The sequence below is a fragment of the Natrix helvetica genome, assembly GCF_964273705.1.
Source record: "Natrix helvetica genome assembly, chromosome: 1".
NCBI lineage: Eukaryota > Metazoa > Chordata > Lepidosauria > Squamata > Natricidae > Natrix > Natrix helvetica.
In genome coordinates, this window is record NC_138548.1 from 66,873,957 (window position 1) to 66,893,956 (window position 20,000).

Sequence of the window (20,000 nt, forward strand, 5' to 3'; positions counted from 1 at the left end):
AAAATGAGTAAAGAAATAAAGCAGTGAGTGTTGTGCCTTCCAGGGCTAAGCAGTTTAAAGGGGATAGTGCGGACAATACTTGTTCCAACATTATCCCTTTTTTACACACCATATGATTCAAGCACACCAAAATACAAAACACAGATGCATAGGGAAATCTATACAGTTATACGCAGTATATGATTTTTACTGTTTATTGAATAATGTTTAATTGTTCACTCCTATCCCTTCTGAAGTAATTCCAATTGACCTTTTCAATACTTCATTTAATCTTCCTTTATTTGAACATTTTATTCAGAATAAAAAAGCAGCAGTAGTAAGAGCTGAAACTGAAGAAAAAGAAAACTACAAATTTGAAGCTGATGCTTTGTATAATTCTTGACATGACCAGATGTTTTTCTTAATGCCATAGTTAATGTTGTTTTTATTTTCTTATTAAGGGCCACAGCTTTTTAGGCATATTTGCACACTGTATAATGGATAGATGAAAAAGACAATTAATGCCAGAGCATTAGTAAATGGAATCTATCAATATACCTACCTACCTACCTACCTCCCTCCCTCCCTCTCTCCCTCCCCCCCCTCTCTCTCTGTCTCTCTCTTTTACTTGGTCCAGACACATTGACATATTTCTCCAAACATGCCTTTGATCATTCTGTTTCTCTATTTAAGTAAGGAAATACATTTGAAATAATGCTACAGCTGCTAAATGAAAAATCATACAACTGTGCTGGACTTACAACTGCCTCTGTCATTGAACAAATTGCCACAATCATTAAGCAAGATACCATGTGATATCACAATTTCACTTCCATGTTCTTCATTAATTCTGACTTCCTTGGAAGTCAGTTGTGAAACTCCTAACTCCTAGCTACAATGGCCGTAATTGTGAAGATTGAGCCCAATGGGTTTTTTTCCAACCGTCATAACTGTGAATAGTTGCCAAGCAAGGTAGTTGGCAAGTGAGAAGTACCTGTACCAAGTAGTTATGCCTTTGTACCACACTGTTTACATGCATTATTGAATATTATATATTTATCTAAGCTTCACATAGCTTTAAAATTAGGATAGAAGACAGTGAGTTTGGAATAAAGATATAGACCTGAACATTGCAGAAAAGCTTATGGATATAGAGTTTGGTTACTCTATAAGTAAGCAAGAAGATCATAAGAGATGTGCTGATTTAGGAGGCAAAGAAAGGTTTTTTTGTGTGTAAACGCTACCTTGTAAGGGAAATGGGTGCATAGTAATTAAATAAATAAACAAATAAATAAATAAACCATAGTAAAAATGGGAAATTTTCTGCTGAAAGATAAGGCAATGACCATTATCTTACATACTTTTTAAAAGGAACCCAAAGGCATTAATAGAAGATCATGATATCAGGTGTCTATTTTGATAGCCCTTTACTATCCCCAGAGTTATGGACAAAATACCATAAGTGCCAATTGAAAGGATCTTTTTAGTTAGTGTATGACGTTGAATGTTGTTCTAGTGTGTGTCCTTAGCTAGATAGAGCAAGGTCTTATGTAATTTCCATAGTCACCATACAGCATCTGATTGGCAGTTGAAATCCAATTCAATGGATTACAATAGATTTAGGAAGGCTGAACTGTGACTCTCTTCAGAATGTAGTGTCATGAAATTGGTACTGTTTAATTTTGTATTTTTGTTTGCCTTTGCTATTGATGAACTGCATAGCTAATTAAATCAATCATATTTACAATGGTAAACATATCTTGACTGGATATTTCTACTACAAATCTGTGCTTTATTAATTTTACGGAATAATGGTGACAACATCTTTACCTAATCTAGAAGAGTTGTAGTATGAAAGCTGAATCATCAGAAAAGCCAAACAAAGAAAAATCAATGTCTGTGTTAAGAGTTAAGAGTACCTCAGACTGCAAGAATTATTCCATACCAAATGAAGTAAATCCACACTGTTCCCTAAGAACACAAACTATGAATTTAAAACTAACAAAATTTGGACACAGTGGATAGGCAAGAGTCATCAGAAAAGAAAATCTTGATTTTGAAGGCAATTGCTATAGGCAAACAGAAGACCAGATGGTTAGATAATGTCAGTGGTGACACAAGCATGAGATCACAAGACCTCTAAGAAGCAGTTACAAACAGTCCTGGAGAGATGTTGTTCACCAGGTCCTAAGAAGTAAGTCAGCAACAAGAACAGTGCCAATGTTGTTGAAAATAGTAATTAATCTAGCCACAAGAAAGTATTCAGAGGTGTGAAGTTGCTATAATTTACATTATAATTATGCAGTGGAAATTATATAATGTTTGCTTATGTATTTGGAAAAAAAATGCATGCAATTTGTGTTGTTGTGGGGGAAATAGGCAGGTGTATTGGCCGTGTTTGATGCCTTGAGTTTTTATACATACATACCAGAAGTGGGTTGCTCCCAGTTCAGCCCAGTTCGGCCAAACCGGTAGTGGAATTTGGGCCTGCGTCGCAGAACCAGCAGCGACCCAGGCCTGCCATGCCCCCGAACTGGTTCCCTTGCCACCATTTTGTTTTTTTAGTGACTGTGCATGTGCAGTTCACTATAAATTATTCTGCATATGCGCAAAGAACAATTTACATTTAACAGTGCACGCACACGTGCAGGACACATCTGGCGTATGCATATTGCACGCAGGTTGTGAACGGTAGTAAAACTGACAGCAAGCCACCCCACATACATACATACATACCTACATACATACATTCAAAACACATACACACATACACACACACACACTCCAAATCTTCCCTTCTTGCCCTGTTACTTGGTGCATATATATTTTTGCACCTTCCTTTTCACTGAAACTATTCATTTCTCTTCCCTTCCATTTTATTATAATATTTTCTATGGAGTTAGTGTTAAGTCAGATGGTCAGAATTCTGCAAAGTAGCATCATGTTCTTGAGTCATGTTTATTTTTCTTTTGAAAGATGGTACAATAAGTGAACAAATAAGTACTATAAGTAAATAAATAAAATCAGACTTCATATAAAGCTTTGGAGTCAATATATTTTTTGGTTTCACCAGTTTTTTGCATCAAATTGGTCAACTACTAAAGAAAGGAGGAAGAAGTACATGTGGGTGTGTATAAGAGAAATAAAGTGAGTGAAAGTATAAATAAGCAGTATATTTATTTGTTCCCTAACTCTAGCTCCAATACAATCATGTTTATTTTTTGAATGGGCTGTATAAATTCATTTGATCATTTTATGGAGTTACAATACCACAATTTTTGACAATAGTATAATCTATTGTTAGAAAAGTAAATTGTGTGTGTGTGTGTGTGTGTGTGTGTGTATACAAATTATTAGATAGATAGATAGATAGATAGATAGATGATAGATAGATAGATAGATAGATAGATGATAGATAGATAGATAGATAGATAGATAGATGATAGATAGATGATAGATAGATAGATGATAGATAGATAGATAGATAGATAGATAGATAGATAGATAGATAGATGATAGATAGATAGATAGATAGATAGATAGATAGATAGATAGATAGATAGATAGATAGATAGATAATAGATATCATTCTATTCAGAGACACCATGGTATAGTGGTTGGAGTGCTGGCCTAAGAATGGGGAGACCCAGATCCTAACCCTCCATTTGTACAAAAGCCACTTTGGTTACTCCCTTTCATCCCTCTTCAATGCCAGGCTTCTTCGCATAATGCAGAAATAACCTTGCTGTAAAAACTGGGTGAGTGTAGTGCAAATCCAAGTGAGTCTGTAACCATGCAAAGAAATGCTAAAGAAATGCTAAAAATGCTAAAGAAACAGCAGCAACATATTCTATCCAAAATGGTTTGAATTCTGATGTGTCAGACTACTTCAGCTTCTTCATTTTCAATTCCTTTATTCTGTGGTTCTTGCTTGCAGGCAAGTGGTATTTCTTGCAAGAATTGCAATGCATCGCTGTTGGTACTTTGTCATACAATTGTGCATATCCATGCAATTGTGCAGCAGTTAACTAGGCAACCCACTGTTAACTTTAGCTCTTGCTTTGCATGTACTTGTTTTTATTATGACTCATATACAGAATATTATACACGCATACATTATACAATATGTTCCTTGAAGTCGGAAGGGTGTTTTGAAAACTTGCCTCTATGTAGCACATGTGCGCATGAATGACAAAAACTTTGCTTCCCTGTACTGAAGAATTTCTGAGCAGTATTGTATAGGCGAGATGACGTGTATATATTCTGAAAGATACAGATCTGTGGGGGGGGGGAACCTTTATTTTTCGTTCATTTTTCCTCCATAGCAACTGATGTTCAATGTCATGTTTACAGCAATGCTAAGTATCGCCTTCTTCTTCCACAGCTTCAAAAACTCTCATAAATAGTCTGCTTCGGGATCCTTCTCAGATTCCAGATGGAGTCTTAGCCAATCAGGTCTATCAGGTATTTATCACAGTCATCCTTTTTCAATGACAATGCTGTTCTCTGCCTAGCACGGAAAGAATTTTCAAAATCTCATTTAATTGCTGGCATCATTATTATCTTACATGGAGGTCAACAATGCATAAATAGCAATGTGGTATTTGTGAAGAGAGCATTTTATCGTCTTATTATATTATTTTTACAGACACATTATTTCTTACAGAATAAAAAAGATGTGAATTTAGTTTTCCGTTATTCCTTGCAAAAAGCTTTTTCTTCAAAAGTTTTAATTTCGAAGAGAAAAGTATTTCCTACGATTCTATTAATTATAATGGACCTACACATGCCCATCTTCCTACTGCCATTTTTATTTGTCTGCAGTGCATTGTGAATGACTACTGTTATGGACCATTGGTGGACTGCATCAAACAGTATCCTTTCTCATAAAATTTTAGGTTCACAGTTGATGAGCTTAGGCTTTGAGGAGGAGATGTGTCTAGCTGTAACCTGACATAAAGTTCTGCTTCGCAAGGCACATATCATGTGCCTCTGTTTTACATTCAATCAGCCACAAGGGGATCACTGCAGAGCCTGTCTCTTACATTGTTTAACTAATGTCAGATATGCCTTATGAAAATTGTCAGTTCAGTAAGATATACATTTCCTTTGCTTAGATAAAATCCTCTTGCTGTTGGTCACGTGAAATACACAATCTTGTATTAAATTATTTGTTGTCATAAGTTGCAAATTTTATAAGACGTAGTAGCTTCTTTGCATTTCCCACAGAAACTGTGATTCAAAATCTAAGAGCAAGAAAATGTGACTTACCACTGTTTTGTCACAATGGAAAAAGGATAACACATTAAAATGATCATAAGTGGAATTAAATGTATTCATAGATGCCTAGGCTACTTGCAATTCTGTTCAAATTAATTACATGCACAACCCTTCTGGAAGGTTGTTCTCCTTTATCTTTCTCATCCACTGAACATTCTAGAAAATCTTGATGCTTAAAGAATGAAAATGTTGTTCCTACACAACAGGGTTTAAAAGTTAATAGTTAAGCAAATTAGCACAAACCTTGCAACTTATTCTATGAGACAAATAGACAGAACACATTCAAATCATCTACTTTGTATAGTATTTACAGTTATAAAAATGGAAAGGAATCTTAATCTAAAGACAACATAATTAAAACATACAGAATTCATTGGGTTTTGCTCAGAATGAATATATTTTGTATATGTTCTTAAATCACCTTCCAACCCATTTTATTTCTTTTTCATTTTAGTGGGTTGAAGTGATTATATAAGTATATTAATTTAGAATAAACATTAAATTAATATTATTTTTCAAAAAAGATACATACTGGTTTATAACAACAAATCTCACCATAATTTAGAACCACAGTAAGTTAAAGAAACAATGGGTGGAAACTAATCAAGGAGACAAGCAACTTAGAACTGAGGAGAAATGTCCTGACAGTGAGAACAATTAATCAGTGGAACAGCTTGCCTCCAGAAGTTGTGAATGCCCCAACACTGGAAGTCTTTAAGAAGATGTTGGATAGCCATTTGTCTGAAATGGTATAGGGTTTCCTGCTTAGGCAGGGGGTTGGACTAGAAGACCTCCAAGCTCCCTTCCAACTCTGCTATTGTATTGTAAAGTTAAAATAAAACTTATAATAACCTATTCAACCTATGATGAAATAAATAGGTTTATTTTTGCCTGTTCTTTCTTACTTTTTTAAGAAACCTAATTTCTGTCGTCAGTCAATGAATTTTTTTATTGAATTAATTGAAACATTTTTGTTAGTTTTAATTTCTGTACCAACCTACAAAAATGCAAGTCACTGGGAGATCTGCTCATCCAAATTGCTGCATAATATGTAGCTTTTGGCTCTTATTAACAGATGGAAGAAACTAGTGCATGCTGCAGGACAACTAATTTTTTCCCTACTGCTATCAGTGCTTTTTATGATTCTGAATTACTAAACGAGTTTTCACTACCCAGTATATTGTCACATCAGATCCACCATCTAATATTTGTCTTCAGTAAACCTCTGCTTTATACCTAGCTCTGTATATTTTGATATTTTCTTAGATAATAAAATAGGAGCAAGTTTGAAGTCCATGCTTTGGGAGAAGTAACAAAATTCAGACAGCTTCTAGGCATATAAGTATAATTAGTCTTACTACTGTGCCTCCAAGAAAACAAATTATAGCACAATCCTTTTTATGTGCTAAAAGCTTCTATGATTTTGTCTTGATAATGTATAGTAGTAATATATTTAAACATTCAATTCCTTGATGTCATGATAGACCCAGACCTATCAGACTAATCACAAAATAAATACATTTTGATAGATTTAGAACCCTAGGAACTGTATAAACTACACCACATATTTCACACATACTGTATATACCAAGTTTCTGAGCAGAGTTTCTTTGGGGAATGAAAAATGATTCTGGTAAGCCTATTTTTGTTCCGAACCATAGTTAATAAAGGCAATAAGATGATATCATTGTTTGCTAAATGTGTATCATAGAAAATTGACATAGTAGTATTTTTACATTGTCATCTACGTATATCATAGATAATTATATATTGGCTATAAAATTGGGTCAAAGAAATGGCCCTATGTAGCCTGTAATCTAGAAATAGTTTATGGAAATAGTTTTTGAGAACCATACTTCTGATAAACCATATTTACTACAAGGTATTGATTGCAATATACACCATAGTTAATTTCAGATCAGATTTCATTGAGCACTAAGGAAAAAAATTAGAAATAATTAATGTAAGGTTTTTAAAAAGTGGTTGACCGTAAGTTATTAAACATTTAATGATTTCTAACTGTTTATGAAAGATTATTTAAAAATATTTATTGCTGAATTAGTTGTTAATTTTAAGGCATACGAAGTCATTTAAAACCAATCTAAAGTTAAGGTTTTTAAAGTATAATGTCTTCTAAGGATTGCATATTGATTTTAAATACAACTATCTAATTATATATGCATGGACTAAAGTATGAAGTCAACCTCTTTGAATTGCCAAGAGGCTGTTTTTCAGTAACAGTTTAGATATTTACGGGAAACAAGGCTGCTGAATTGAATGAGCACAGACTGGCTTGTGAAGTTATTTACAAGTTTTGCTCCATGGTCAGGGCCATACATCAATAACAGGTATTACCATAGATTAAATCTCAGCCTTTTTGTTCACACTGTATTATACACACTGTTTGGAGAATTTATTTTATATTTTTGCTATTAGTCATTTTCCTTATTTGATTCTGTCATTATAGCACACCTTGATGTGCTACATCAATTTTTCAGAGTGCAATATTTCCCATGACTTACAAAAATTCAAACTGTGTAGTTTCTATAAAATAGATAACAATAACAACAATAATATGCAATCTAGTTATTTAAATTGTAGAAAAAGTATAAGTTCATAATTATTGAAAAATTATTTTTAAAACTTGAAAGAATAATAAGGAAAAATATATTTCATCATTACATTTCATCATTAGTAGTAATATTTGCTACCTATTATATTTTAATTATAATTTTCATGTCCTGCATGTATCTATTTTATGGGATTACAAAAAATCTCATACAGATTGATTCAATCTCTTGTGTCAATCTGCAATTAATAGCTAGAGGACCAGGGAAATCTCTTTTAAGGCTGTAAACATATTTAGAAATTTGAGATCTTGCTAGAGGTAACTATTTATAGAAACCCTAAACCTAACGCTTGTTGGATATGAACATAACATCCATTTTCCAAAACTCAAATTTGGCTCACTCTACAGGTACTACTAAGATCTGGGCTGCAAAGATTCAATACAATACAATACAATACAATAGAATTCAAACAACCACAGAGTTAGCAAAAAGCAACATGCATATATAACATGCAAACAGTATTTTAACCATCCTTTTGCAGCTCAGATCTAATGCTTCTTTTTTTCACATGCTATTTCCTCTTGTTTCAGAAAGACAGTTGTTGCTCTTTTTTTCTAGACAAGTAAACATGTCAAGCAAGCACTAGGTTTTAGCCTCTCATTGGTTGCCCTAAAAATATCAATAATGATAGTGATTGACAACTTTCCTCATAGCAGGCTGGCTTTTCAATTTTTAAAAAATATCAAACTATCATAGAAATATTTATGGAGGACGTCTCATAGGGACAATTTTGCCAACCCCAAACAAGGTATGTATAGCATTAACTAAATACTGATGAACCTCCAAAGCAATATATATTTATATGAATTATCCAGATTCCAAGAACAATGGGTCAAAGGTTTTACTTCATCTCAAAAGTGAGATTCAAAGGCTATTATGATGTAATGATTGCAAACAAATGGGAATTATTATCTTTGAATTCTGAATAAAGATTATTTGTCATGTTTCATTTCTGACAGTCTAACAAAGTTTATTTTGTTTACATCTTATCCTATTCTTCTTCAAGAAACTTTATGAAATGTCTCTTTTACTCTCATAGCAAGAGGAAAAGTTGAATTTAAAAATGAGTATGGAACAGACAACATATTATTTTTGATTTTTTTAAAATTAATTCTAGCATTAACTAATTATATAATATTGACTAGATATATATCACTGCTTCATAGTAATTATAAAGACACACCAGTCTGGCTGAAAATATATAGAAGATTATCTCATGACCTTAATACTCTGATTCCATCCCCTCCTCCAATATCTTTCATTTTCTTGTTGTAGACTGACAATTGGTTATTAAAATGCAAAGTTAATTGTTAAATTTTAGTAGCCAGGACTCAATTCTAGATCACTATAGTCTACCACAAAGAGCTATGCTATTATAAAATCAAGTTTTATATAAAATTGGGGAACATGTTTCTTTAATGGAAAAATATCAGCGCAATTGGATATGAGCATGAAGTCTTACTGCAAGAAATGCTTCTGGAAAGAAATATATCATTTTTAGGTAAGCTTTTATATTATAATCTAATACCTAAATGTTGGAAATCTCAGTAATTATTTCCAAAAAGTCTCTACAGATATCCTGTATATTAAGTAGTAAAGAGAAACTAAGAAATGATTGATTCAGTGCATGTTATCTTTTATTGATTTAGACCTGAGCAGGAACTCAGTTATCTAATACCTTATACTGCATGTGCACAAGCAAGTAATTAATATTTTATAGAATAAGTATCTGGGAAAAATGCTTTAATATCAGTTGTTGTATTACTTTTGGTGTCATGAGATATTAACCATAGTCTAGGTCTTAGGAGACTCAGAAGGAAGTATAAGAAATATTAGCTTTATAATGCTTCATGTATTAAATCTCTACAAGAGGGATTCACTAGTTTCTTTAGAAGTTTATTTCTTTTTTTACAGTATATTAAACTTTCCTGCATTGTATTGTTAGTCAGAATTATATTAAATGATAGCATATGTAAGGAGAATATTACAGTTAACACTTCCATGCACAGGTTATTATTACTTAAAAGACCATTTGTCTTAAAGCATGATATGTTTGTCATTCTTCAGAACTATTATGTGGAATGATAACATCTCAATATGAAAAACTATATTTAATAATGAAGGCTTTTAAGCAAAAGTTTAAATACGACCAAAACCAAATAATAAAAAAACTATTTTAAAGCAAAAATGCCTAATTACAGCAGCTGTGATCCGCTCTGTTTCTTAGATTCTGTAATAACAAGATTAAGAATATTAGGATTAAATGAGAATAACTATGAGATACTAATAGCAGGACTGAAGAAAAAGCAGCAGCACATCTCTGAATGATTACTTTATAACATTTTTTATTATTATTTGTGTAGCAGACATCTATTCCTTAGCTGTATTCTTATGATTTTCTAATAAAGGCAGAAACCAAGTTTGATTTAAATAAATTTCTTTAGTCAAATTGTTAAGGATAACTTAAATTTATGATACTGTTAGATAAATTATATAGCAAAACATATAGTTCTATCAAAAAATAAACATATTCATTCTGAATTCATGAAATTAATGTTATGAGCTTACTAATCATGTGCATTCAGAAATATATCCTTTTATTTACTTTATTTTTTACTACAAAGAATGCAGGAAGATATTTTAATGTTGAACTACAATAAAGAAAAGATTAAATCAGTTGGCTCATTCCATCCACACCTTAAGCATCCAGGAAAATACATGGTTCTAATTAGTTTGTCCTTAGTGAAATAATGGAAATTAGTAAACCATTTAAATAAGATCAATTCTTCCTCACAAACCACTGGATGTAAGAGATAAACATATATTTTAAAGCCTTTGGATGTTTCAGCTAGAGAAACTATTAGATGACCCAACATCCTTTCAAAATTGATTCCAATAATATACCAAATACATTTTCCAAAACATTTTCCTTGTATTCCATGATATCCTGGGTCTAAGTAGACTAAGGAGAAATGCAGATAAAAACTGCCCATATTCTTTCTCTTCTATGTCTTTATTGATCAGTAAAAAGGTAAGAAATATTTTGGCCATTGTTCCCAATCAGTAATACTGACAGGAATCTTACCAAATTGAGGAAGAGCCACAGAAGATAGATGTAGATTCATTGATAAGATGCCTTATACTACAATTCTTTCCATTCACAATAACCCTTTAATTTATGCCTATTGAGTAGGAGATGTGGGGAGAGATATTGTGAGTGAATGTACAATTTTGGGAAGTAAGCCTCTTAAATTTTCCTTCTATCAGTTTAGTGCTTGATGTCATATCAAGAACTCTGGGATAATATCTGCATCTGTGTTGTATAATAATTTTTCAGTGAATACTGAAATATTAATTTCTAGTGAAAATCTAGATTGAGATAAAGTTATAACATGTCTTCATTGCAGAAACACTAGCGGTTTCTTAAAGGTATTTGCAGGAGCTTCAGTCAAGTAAAATATTTCTTTATTTTGAACATTTTTCAGAAACAAAGTACAATATGACAGGTTGAATTAATGATGTCTATAATGAAGGCATAAAAATGCAGAGATGGCAAAGAAGCAGTTTTAGATTCATGTTTCAGGTTTACCAAGAAGGTTCATTTAAACTGACACAGCATTGCATGCATTAAAAAGATATGTATGAGTGCATTAGTAATTCTTGTACCTTTGTTCAAAAGAGAATTAATTATTCTTCCTATCAGCTAATAGAATAATACTATTGTTTATATCATCTATTCTCTCTAGCTGAAGATCAGTTACGTGCAAAGGGTTATGACAAAACACCAGACTTCATATTAGAAGTGCCAATTGGTAAGTCCATAACGCTTTTTGTTTTTCTAATTGAGTTGTTTATATTAAATGCTAGCAATCTTAGTTGAATTATTCCAGATATGTTTTAATCATAACGTTGAAGATATGCACAATAGTGAACCAGTTCCATTAAGAATTTATTATGGGAAGTGATCTGTTTGAATGCAATCATTTGTACATAATAAATTAGACCCTTATTCATGAACAGACTGATTACATATTTTGTCGCTAAAATATCTAAATTTCTTGGCTGGATAAGACAAATATTTTAAGATTTCACTGTCAAGAGAGTCTTAAATTGTTAGATTTCCTGCAGTAACAATGTCAAACTATACAATATATTCATTATTTTTATTTATTAATAAAATTTATATAGCTGCTCATCTAACAGAAGGCTATTCTGAGTGGTGTAGAACAATCGAGAAAAACAGTAAAAATATAAAGCAGTTATTATCCGAATCATTATATAATACTTATTTTAAAAATTACATTTATCACCATGTTGCTAATGATAGACTGCATAACAGAAGCCAAAAAAGCTCCCTTAACTAGTAGTTAGATCAAAGACATTCAGCTGTATTTCACTTTTTCCACCAAAAACTCCCATATTTCTCCATGGTGATTTATTGGACCAGTCTCTTACATACAGAAGAGAATTCCAAAGCTAATAGACATGTATGTAGGAACTGACAATCGATAGGGTTATTGCAAGAGTAACCCTAGGCAGTGTGTAGATGGTAAGAAAACAGAACAATAATAAAACAATTTCTGATTCTGAGTCCCCAGAAACAATAATATAACACAAGCTTGGGGTTGAAAAATTATTCCTCCTGTAGTCAAAAAGACTACCTTATAACTAAGCACAGGGCTCTTTTAAGCTAGCCCAAATTCCTGCGGAAACATCCAAGTCCAATAGTGTCAAAACTGTTCAAACCTCTGAAGGGATGTTGTTCTACAGGGCAGAAGCTGTAGACCAATAAGGAACGACCGACTCCTAGATCCCATAAGATGGATACTAGAACATGCCAACCCAACTGATTTTGATGGGCAAACAGAAACAACAGAAGACAAGTGATCTTACAGATAATCTGGCCTTGTGCCACATAGACCTTTACAGATGACAAATTGGACCTGTTGCTTATTGAGAGCCAGCATAGTCTGCTGAACAGAGGTGCTATATGGAGATCTTGAAAAATACCCAAAGCTGTCTAGTGTTTTTTTTAGAAGTCTCTTTTAAAGGCATTACACCAAATTAGTCCAACTCAGTTATCTTGCAGGATCTTATTTTCTTCTTGCTTATATATTACACACACACACACACACTGTTTTTTGTGTGAAAAAAATACCTTGTAAGTGAGAGTTTAAATCTAGGATTCCCTGGCCATATATTAACACAGTGAACACTACATTATTGTTCCAATATGATTTGCCAGAAAATGTGTATCATCTTCTAGAATCACTCTGCAATTTCTAGATTGTTATTTGAGATTTGAAATACAGTTTCTAACATCACAATAGTCTTGCAACGAGGAAAACAGTTGCAGAATAAATAAATGCTTAGCTATAAATTAATCAGTGTGATGAAGCAATCAATATTGCATAAAAACAAGTAATAAATGATGTAGTTGTTCTCTGTAGAAAAGGAGCAGTTATAGAGTACAGCTTCATTACCTAAACTCTAATCATCTTGGCTTTCCACCAAAACAGACTGTACATTTTTTCCTAGTAGAAAAAGCAATTCTATGCAACTGCAACAGAAAACAACTGCAAAAAAGAAAGAGGGAGGGGGGATGGAGGGAGGGAGGGAGGGAGGGAGGGAGGAAGGAAGGAAGGAAGGAAGGAAGGAAGGAAGGAAGGAAGGAAGGAAGGAAGGAAGGAAGGGAAAACGGTCTGATAAGTGCTAATTTCAGTATACCTTACTACTAATTTTCTGGTGTTCCCATTCCTTTTTTGTTGGTTATGATGCCTAGCACCTTTACTGCAATCATTATATCCTATCCCTTGGCTTTTTGTTCTGAATATCTTTTATGCCTATTTCTAAAGATCCTGTGATTCTTGAGCTTCAAATTTATTTTTCATAGTTCCGAGTCTCATTTCATATCAATGGAAGGCTTTTTCAGACTTGATTACTATAAGAAAAGAAATTTGCATAGGAGTTGAGGAAAGAAGATGTAACTTTCCAGACCATGACTCTCTTAACTGGAGCAGGAAAAAGAACCATTCTCTCCTCCCATCTGCTTCACCTGTGTCCCCACTTTTTTTTGTCTCCTGCATGCAGCCCAATTTCTGTACTATCTATCTTCTCCTATTCATTTCTGACTTTAAATCTACCTGTTTCTCTTTTCCGCTCCTCCAGCCCCTTAATTCTATAGCAATAGCACTTAGATTTATATACTGCTTCATAGTGATTTAGAGCCCTCTATAAAAGATTTACAGCATATTTCCCCCAACAATCTGGGTCTTCATTTTACCGACATTGGAAGGATGGAGGGCTGAGTCAACCTTGAGCTGGTAAGGATCGAACTCCTGGAGTGAGCAGTGGGTTACCCTGCATTACTGCATTCTAACCACTCCACCACCACGGCTGTATGTTCTTCCTTGAGCTTAATCGCTGCAGATTCCATCTCAGGAAATCTCTCTCTCCAGATTTCGAGTCATGGTGTATTTCAAACCCTTCCTTGGTAAAATGTTTCACCATTTTTGTAAGTGAACTTAATTCATGACATCAGGATTAATTGAATAGAAAAGGGAGAATTACTTAAAAATCTCAAATTATCATGAATAACTTTTTCTTTTCTTTTTAGCTGTAGAAGGTCACATCATTCATTGGATTGAAAGCAAAGCTTCTTTTGGTGATGAATGCAGCCATCAGGCATACTTAAATGACCAATTTTGGAGCTACTGGAACAGGTAGATCTTCATTTTTATGAGCTATAGACAATATAACTTTGGTATTATTGTCAATATTAGTATATTATGCTTATTTCTTTCATCTTTCCAGACAAATGACAAGCAGGACAGGGGTGGGTTCTGGCTTCGCTATTATGGTTTGCTCATAGACAGGGTTTGCGCATACGCACTTTGCGAGCACATATGTGCAGTAGTAATAAATGCTTCTGCGCATGCGCAGAAGCAAAAAACAAGATGGCGGCATCTATGATGCTGCCAATAAAGGAGTGGTCTATGGTTTGAAGGAGTGGCAGGCCAAGTTACTACCTACTCAGCCGAACCTGTCCAAACTGGTAGGAACCCACCTCTGAAACAGGATGTACATTTTGAAAAGGAATGAAATTATTGTATTTGCTATAATTACTGCACCCTGGTTGCACTAGATTATAGTGTACGTCGCCCCGAGTCCCTTGGGGGAGAGGGGGCGACTAAGAAGTCAAATTAATAAAAATAAAATAAATAAAATATAGAGCCATTATATGGTACAATGTAACCCATCTTTGAAAACCTAAGTATTAGAAAATTTCTAAATGTAAGTTTACAGTTGGACCATGAGGGGTTCTTGGTTTTTTTGCATAATGTTGAGTAAGGCTATTGGACCTTGTGATATAGCACTATCTAATGTGAATAGCAGCAGATCTTCAATTTCTCCATTACCGACTCAATCCTAGTGCTGAAATTTGAAATCCTGATAGGTTGGGAGTAGAGAAACTACAGATTGAACATGGAATATATGCTTCTACCTGGATTCTCTAAACTTTTGATATGTTATTCATGTTTGATATCTTTACCTCTTTTTTTATACATGTACAAGAGGAATGTGCAGCATATCAAATTTTGAAGGAGTCATGGGCATGCACATTGCATCTGCTAACTCCACCTTAAGGAGCTGTGTCTTTACTACAACTCAAGTTCTAGTACCCCAGGAACATATACATTTACACCACCAGGAATATATTCATTTGCAGGAAGCACCAAGACTTGCAACACAGTGTTTTGGAATGGGTGTGGGAACATTGTTGCTGTTTCTTTACCTGTGATACATAGTTTCCCAGAACTGTACAGTTGTGTGAGGTAAAGAAAAGATTCAACTTCTTCAAAACTACACCAACAACACACTTATCCACACTGCATCCCAAATAGCTTCTGCTACAAATCCACAGATTAGACAGCTTAATACATAGCATCAGTGCATGATCATGTAATTCCCTATATTTAAATGTCCTTGCAAAGTTGCTCTTTTTGATATTCTGTATTAATAAATGAATGCATTTCTGTAATCAAACATCTCACTATGCAGCAACTACACTGTCACTAAAAGCTTACAATATATAAAGATGTATTCAGTTTATTATATTTCCTATTTGTACATTAACTTAGAGTGTCTTAGATTGTATATTTAGTGAAAACCTGAAGAAAGATAGTTTCCAATATTTTAAGAATGCACTATCAAAATCACTGACACTGATATTAGATAGTTCCTCATAATGAGAAGAGCACTCTTTGATTATAAATAACAAACCTTTCATCTACTGAAATCTATTTTTAATCATAAATTAGATGTCTAATTCTTTTGAATGTATACTTTCTAAAATGCAGTACTCTAGTATTCTGAATTGTCAGAATATATTCATTTAAAATCCACCCAAGTTTTTATAAAAAGATCTTATGAGGTATGTGTCAGTGTTCTGAGTAACACATCCACCAAAAGCAGAACTCCAAGCAGGTAGAGTCCTCAAAGAACATTTTTATTGGATACATCATATCGGCACAGCCAGGAGAAACCAACTCTAAAAGTTCCCGGGGTTTTAGCCTAAATAAAAAAGCAAATGTTTCTCTCCCCGATGTCACCAGTCACATTGTCCAATGAAAGTAGCTGGCAAGTTACTTCTCTCTTCCTTCAACTGCCACCTGTTGGGATAACCTTGGTTTCCACAAGAAAACTTTTTGTTTTGACTGTTAGCCAGTCTATCTACTTGTCCCTCCCTTCCCCCTTTCACAGTTTGTGGTAACTATGAGGCAGCAAAAGATGGTTTCAGCCAAGTTCGCTTCAGAGTTGATAGAGATATCCTAAATATGCATATTCGTAAGAAAATTATTTAAAGTGTAATTACAACATGCTAATGTTAGAATCCTTTCAATACTCTTTTGAGTAAAGGTGGATTGTTATATAGTATATCTAGTTATACAATTTCAGCTTTCAGTGCTGCCTTGCAAACTACCTTCATAATGTAATTAGTGTCTAGTAAATACGATTAGGATTGGAGCTGGATTACATTTGATAAAATACTATTTTTCTGCATAAGAAAAAACCATCTCATCTTCAATAGTGAAGATGAAATTCCTATGCATCATTATATCAGAGACATAAGCACAAATTTATTTAAGGGACTGAGTTAACCTATAACTGAGGTAATTATAAACTGAGTAATAATGTTATCAGTTGATTTATTAGCTGAAGTTATATTGTGTGGATATGTTAGAGAAAAAGTCATCCTTTTTATCTCAGTGGCTACAACTAGCATTTTGGGATTTTAAAATATTGGCTTAATAGAAACCACGGGAGTTATATTTGTCAAGTATCTAAGAAAACTATTCATGCATACCCAGTATCCAAAAGCTTCATTGGCAGCCAAAACGCAAAGATCTGAAAGGTCATTCTTCTTCCCATAGTGTGATGGTTCGTTGACATATTTTGACATGCTGGCATTGTACTAAAACATTTTGACCTTGCTCCAACACTTAGAGGTTGAGGACTGGTTAACCTATCCACTGCTTGTGAAACTTCATATATTCTTCATATTATCCCTGTAATACCCAAATGTCTACTATAAAATTAGTAACTTTAGAAATTGGGCTGGGATGAATTTAGGATTAGTGTATTATTTCATGAAATCATTGGGGTGGAGGAAAAAACTATTGAATCTCCCCAATAGCAAGTGAATTGCAATATTCCCAAAGAAAGTTTATAATCCAAAACACGTATTTTTTGGAGATTCTGTCTATTCTCTTTGTGAAAATACAGCTTACTCTTTGTTTAAAATTTATGTTAGTATTATAGATTTCTTAAACATTTAATTTAATGGATAATGCATGAAATAAGTTGCACAGTTGTGTGTCTGCCTTCCAGATTATTTGGTGCGGACTGTTCTTTCGAACATGTATGCTGGCAAATTATTTCATTTTTATATTTCTAAAATAGTTTTTACTGCTTCCCATAAAAATTAAATAATCTGAAATGATATTTGAGTCTTTGAAACCAAATAGCACCATTTGCTTCGGTTGTAATACTGTTACAACAAATCAACAATAATGTAATTACAATTATATTGGCCAATGAATATCATTTTCAGGGGGTTTTATTCCAGATTTTTGTTACTGGGGATTTTATTTATTGGCATGCCTGATTCATGGGAATCATTTATAAGTTCTTTGATTTTCCTTTTTAAAAAAATAGAATATAATTTCTTACATACAATACAATACAGTTATTTATCTTTATTTTCTGTTCCTTTAATTTTGTCATATCATTGGTGTTTATCCTATAATATTGACAGAACACTTTAAAATCCATATATGTTCGTGCAAGGCATCAGTTTCAATTTCCTTGGTATATCTCATTCAGATTAGACAAGCATCTAGGCTTATGTACGATAAAAGCTGACAGCATGGATCCTGCTATGCTTACCAAAGGCCTGGTCACAGACAATCCATTGTGTCAAAGAAGACCAACCTTTATAAAATTTTCACTTTCAGCATTTCTTGTAATTTTTAATTGGCCTTTATATCTGGCATTCTGGGAGTCCCTTTTTTTTAACCTTACATAAACATTGTAGAAACAAATTTTATTTACTATACTGCAATATACGTATACTATAAAAAGATTGCATGGTCATTTATACATATGCATTTCACATTATGGGAAGTAGCTGTCATAAGCATAGGTAAATGTAAAGGTTCCCCATGTGTGCTAGTCATTCCTGACTCTAGGGGGCGGTGCTCATCTCTGTTTCAAAGCCGAAGACGTCTCCAAGGTCATGTGGCCGGCATGACTAAATGCCGAAGGCGCACAGAACACTGTTACCTTCCCACCAAAGGTGGTTCCTATTTTTCTACTTGCATTTTTAGATGTTTTCGAACTGCTAGGTTGGCAGAAGCTGGGACAAGTAATGGGAGCTCACTCCATTATATGGTGCTAGGGATTCAAACTGACGAACTGCTGACCTTTCTTATTGACAAGTTCAGCATCTTAGCCACTGAGCCACTGTGTCCCTTTGTCATAAGCATACCCATGAGTTATCATTTTTTTTCCATTTAGAGAATGGGGGCTTGCCTGTCATTCCTTTTTGGGCTTTATAAGTTTTAAATGGGTTCCTGTTGTATTGTCCACCTCAGTTTTAAATTGAGGTTTCACTGCCTTGTGTTACAGTGCCCTTGCTCAGATCTGGGAATAGCAGATATAGCTGAGCCCAGTTTGCTTTCAGTATGTCACATTTGCTTTATTTGTAATTGTTATCCTGGCATGGCACTATCTTCTCAATTAAAATTAAAAAAAAATATGGCACAATCATCTCATCATTGAGATAGCCTTTAGCAAGATGAGCAGCATACAAGTTTGTTAAAAAATAAATAAATTACCATATAAATACCCAAGTGCACAGGACAATTTTACATCACAATATTGGTTTCATCCTGCTACAGCGTACAATATTTTAGGTTCTGTGCAGCAGCAAAGATATGCAGGTGAGGGGAAGGGAGGCACTCTCTGCAGTCATAAATGTGGACAGGCTGCCAAGTGTCTGAATTTTGATCACATGACTGGAGGAACACAGCAATTGATGTAACTTTGAGGACTAATTTTAACTACATTAGTTTAGCACTTTCCTAATTTTAAATGGCTGCTGAACAGATGCTTCGTAAGTAAGGATGGCCTGTAATATCAATAATGGCAAACGCTAGGTATACGGGTTTAACTCAAACCCATAAATAATTGGGGATTTTAGAAATAGAATGCACATTAATAGTCCAGGTAACAATTCAGTAAGAACAACAGAGTGTACTATTTAAAAGCCTGTGATATGATATATATTATACACATTTTCTAATTTGTTAAATTAATACAGTTAATTGTCCTAAATTAAAATAAAAGTTCACTTGTTCATAAGGTCTGTAAGCAATAAGCTAATAAAAGGCGTAGCATTTCTAATTAATTTAATTTACACCATAGAGATTAACTGTAAAATTCAGATAGCAATTCCATTACCGTACAGTAGTTATACAGACCTGTATTTTGTATCTGCCAAATTTAAGTTAATTAGGAATGTTGATGCTGTTTGTTTTTTCTGTCACA

The 20,000-nt window shown here is 33.6% G+C and overlaps 1 protein-coding gene across 2 annotated transcripts in view; it reads left to right on the forward strand.

Annotated features, from left to right (window-relative positions):
- Positions 1–20,000, forward strand: part of CDIN1 (CDAN1 interacting nuclease 1) — a 150,367-nt gene that overhangs the window by 64,809 nt on the left and 65,558 nt on the right. For both annotated transcript variants that reach the window (XM_081955775.1, XM_081955776.1), the window contains exons 6-10: positions 4,364–4,443; positions 4,804–4,853; positions 9,323–9,390; positions 11,636–11,701; positions 14,506–14,611. In XM_081955775.1, the coding sequence (XP_081811901.1) occupies positions 4,364–4,443; positions 4,804–4,853; positions 9,323–9,390; positions 11,636–11,701; positions 14,506–14,611 (370 nt within the window). The remainder of the gene's footprint in view (positions 1–4,363; positions 4,444–4,803; positions 4,854–9,322; positions 9,391–11,635; positions 11,702–14,505; positions 14,612–20,000) is intronic.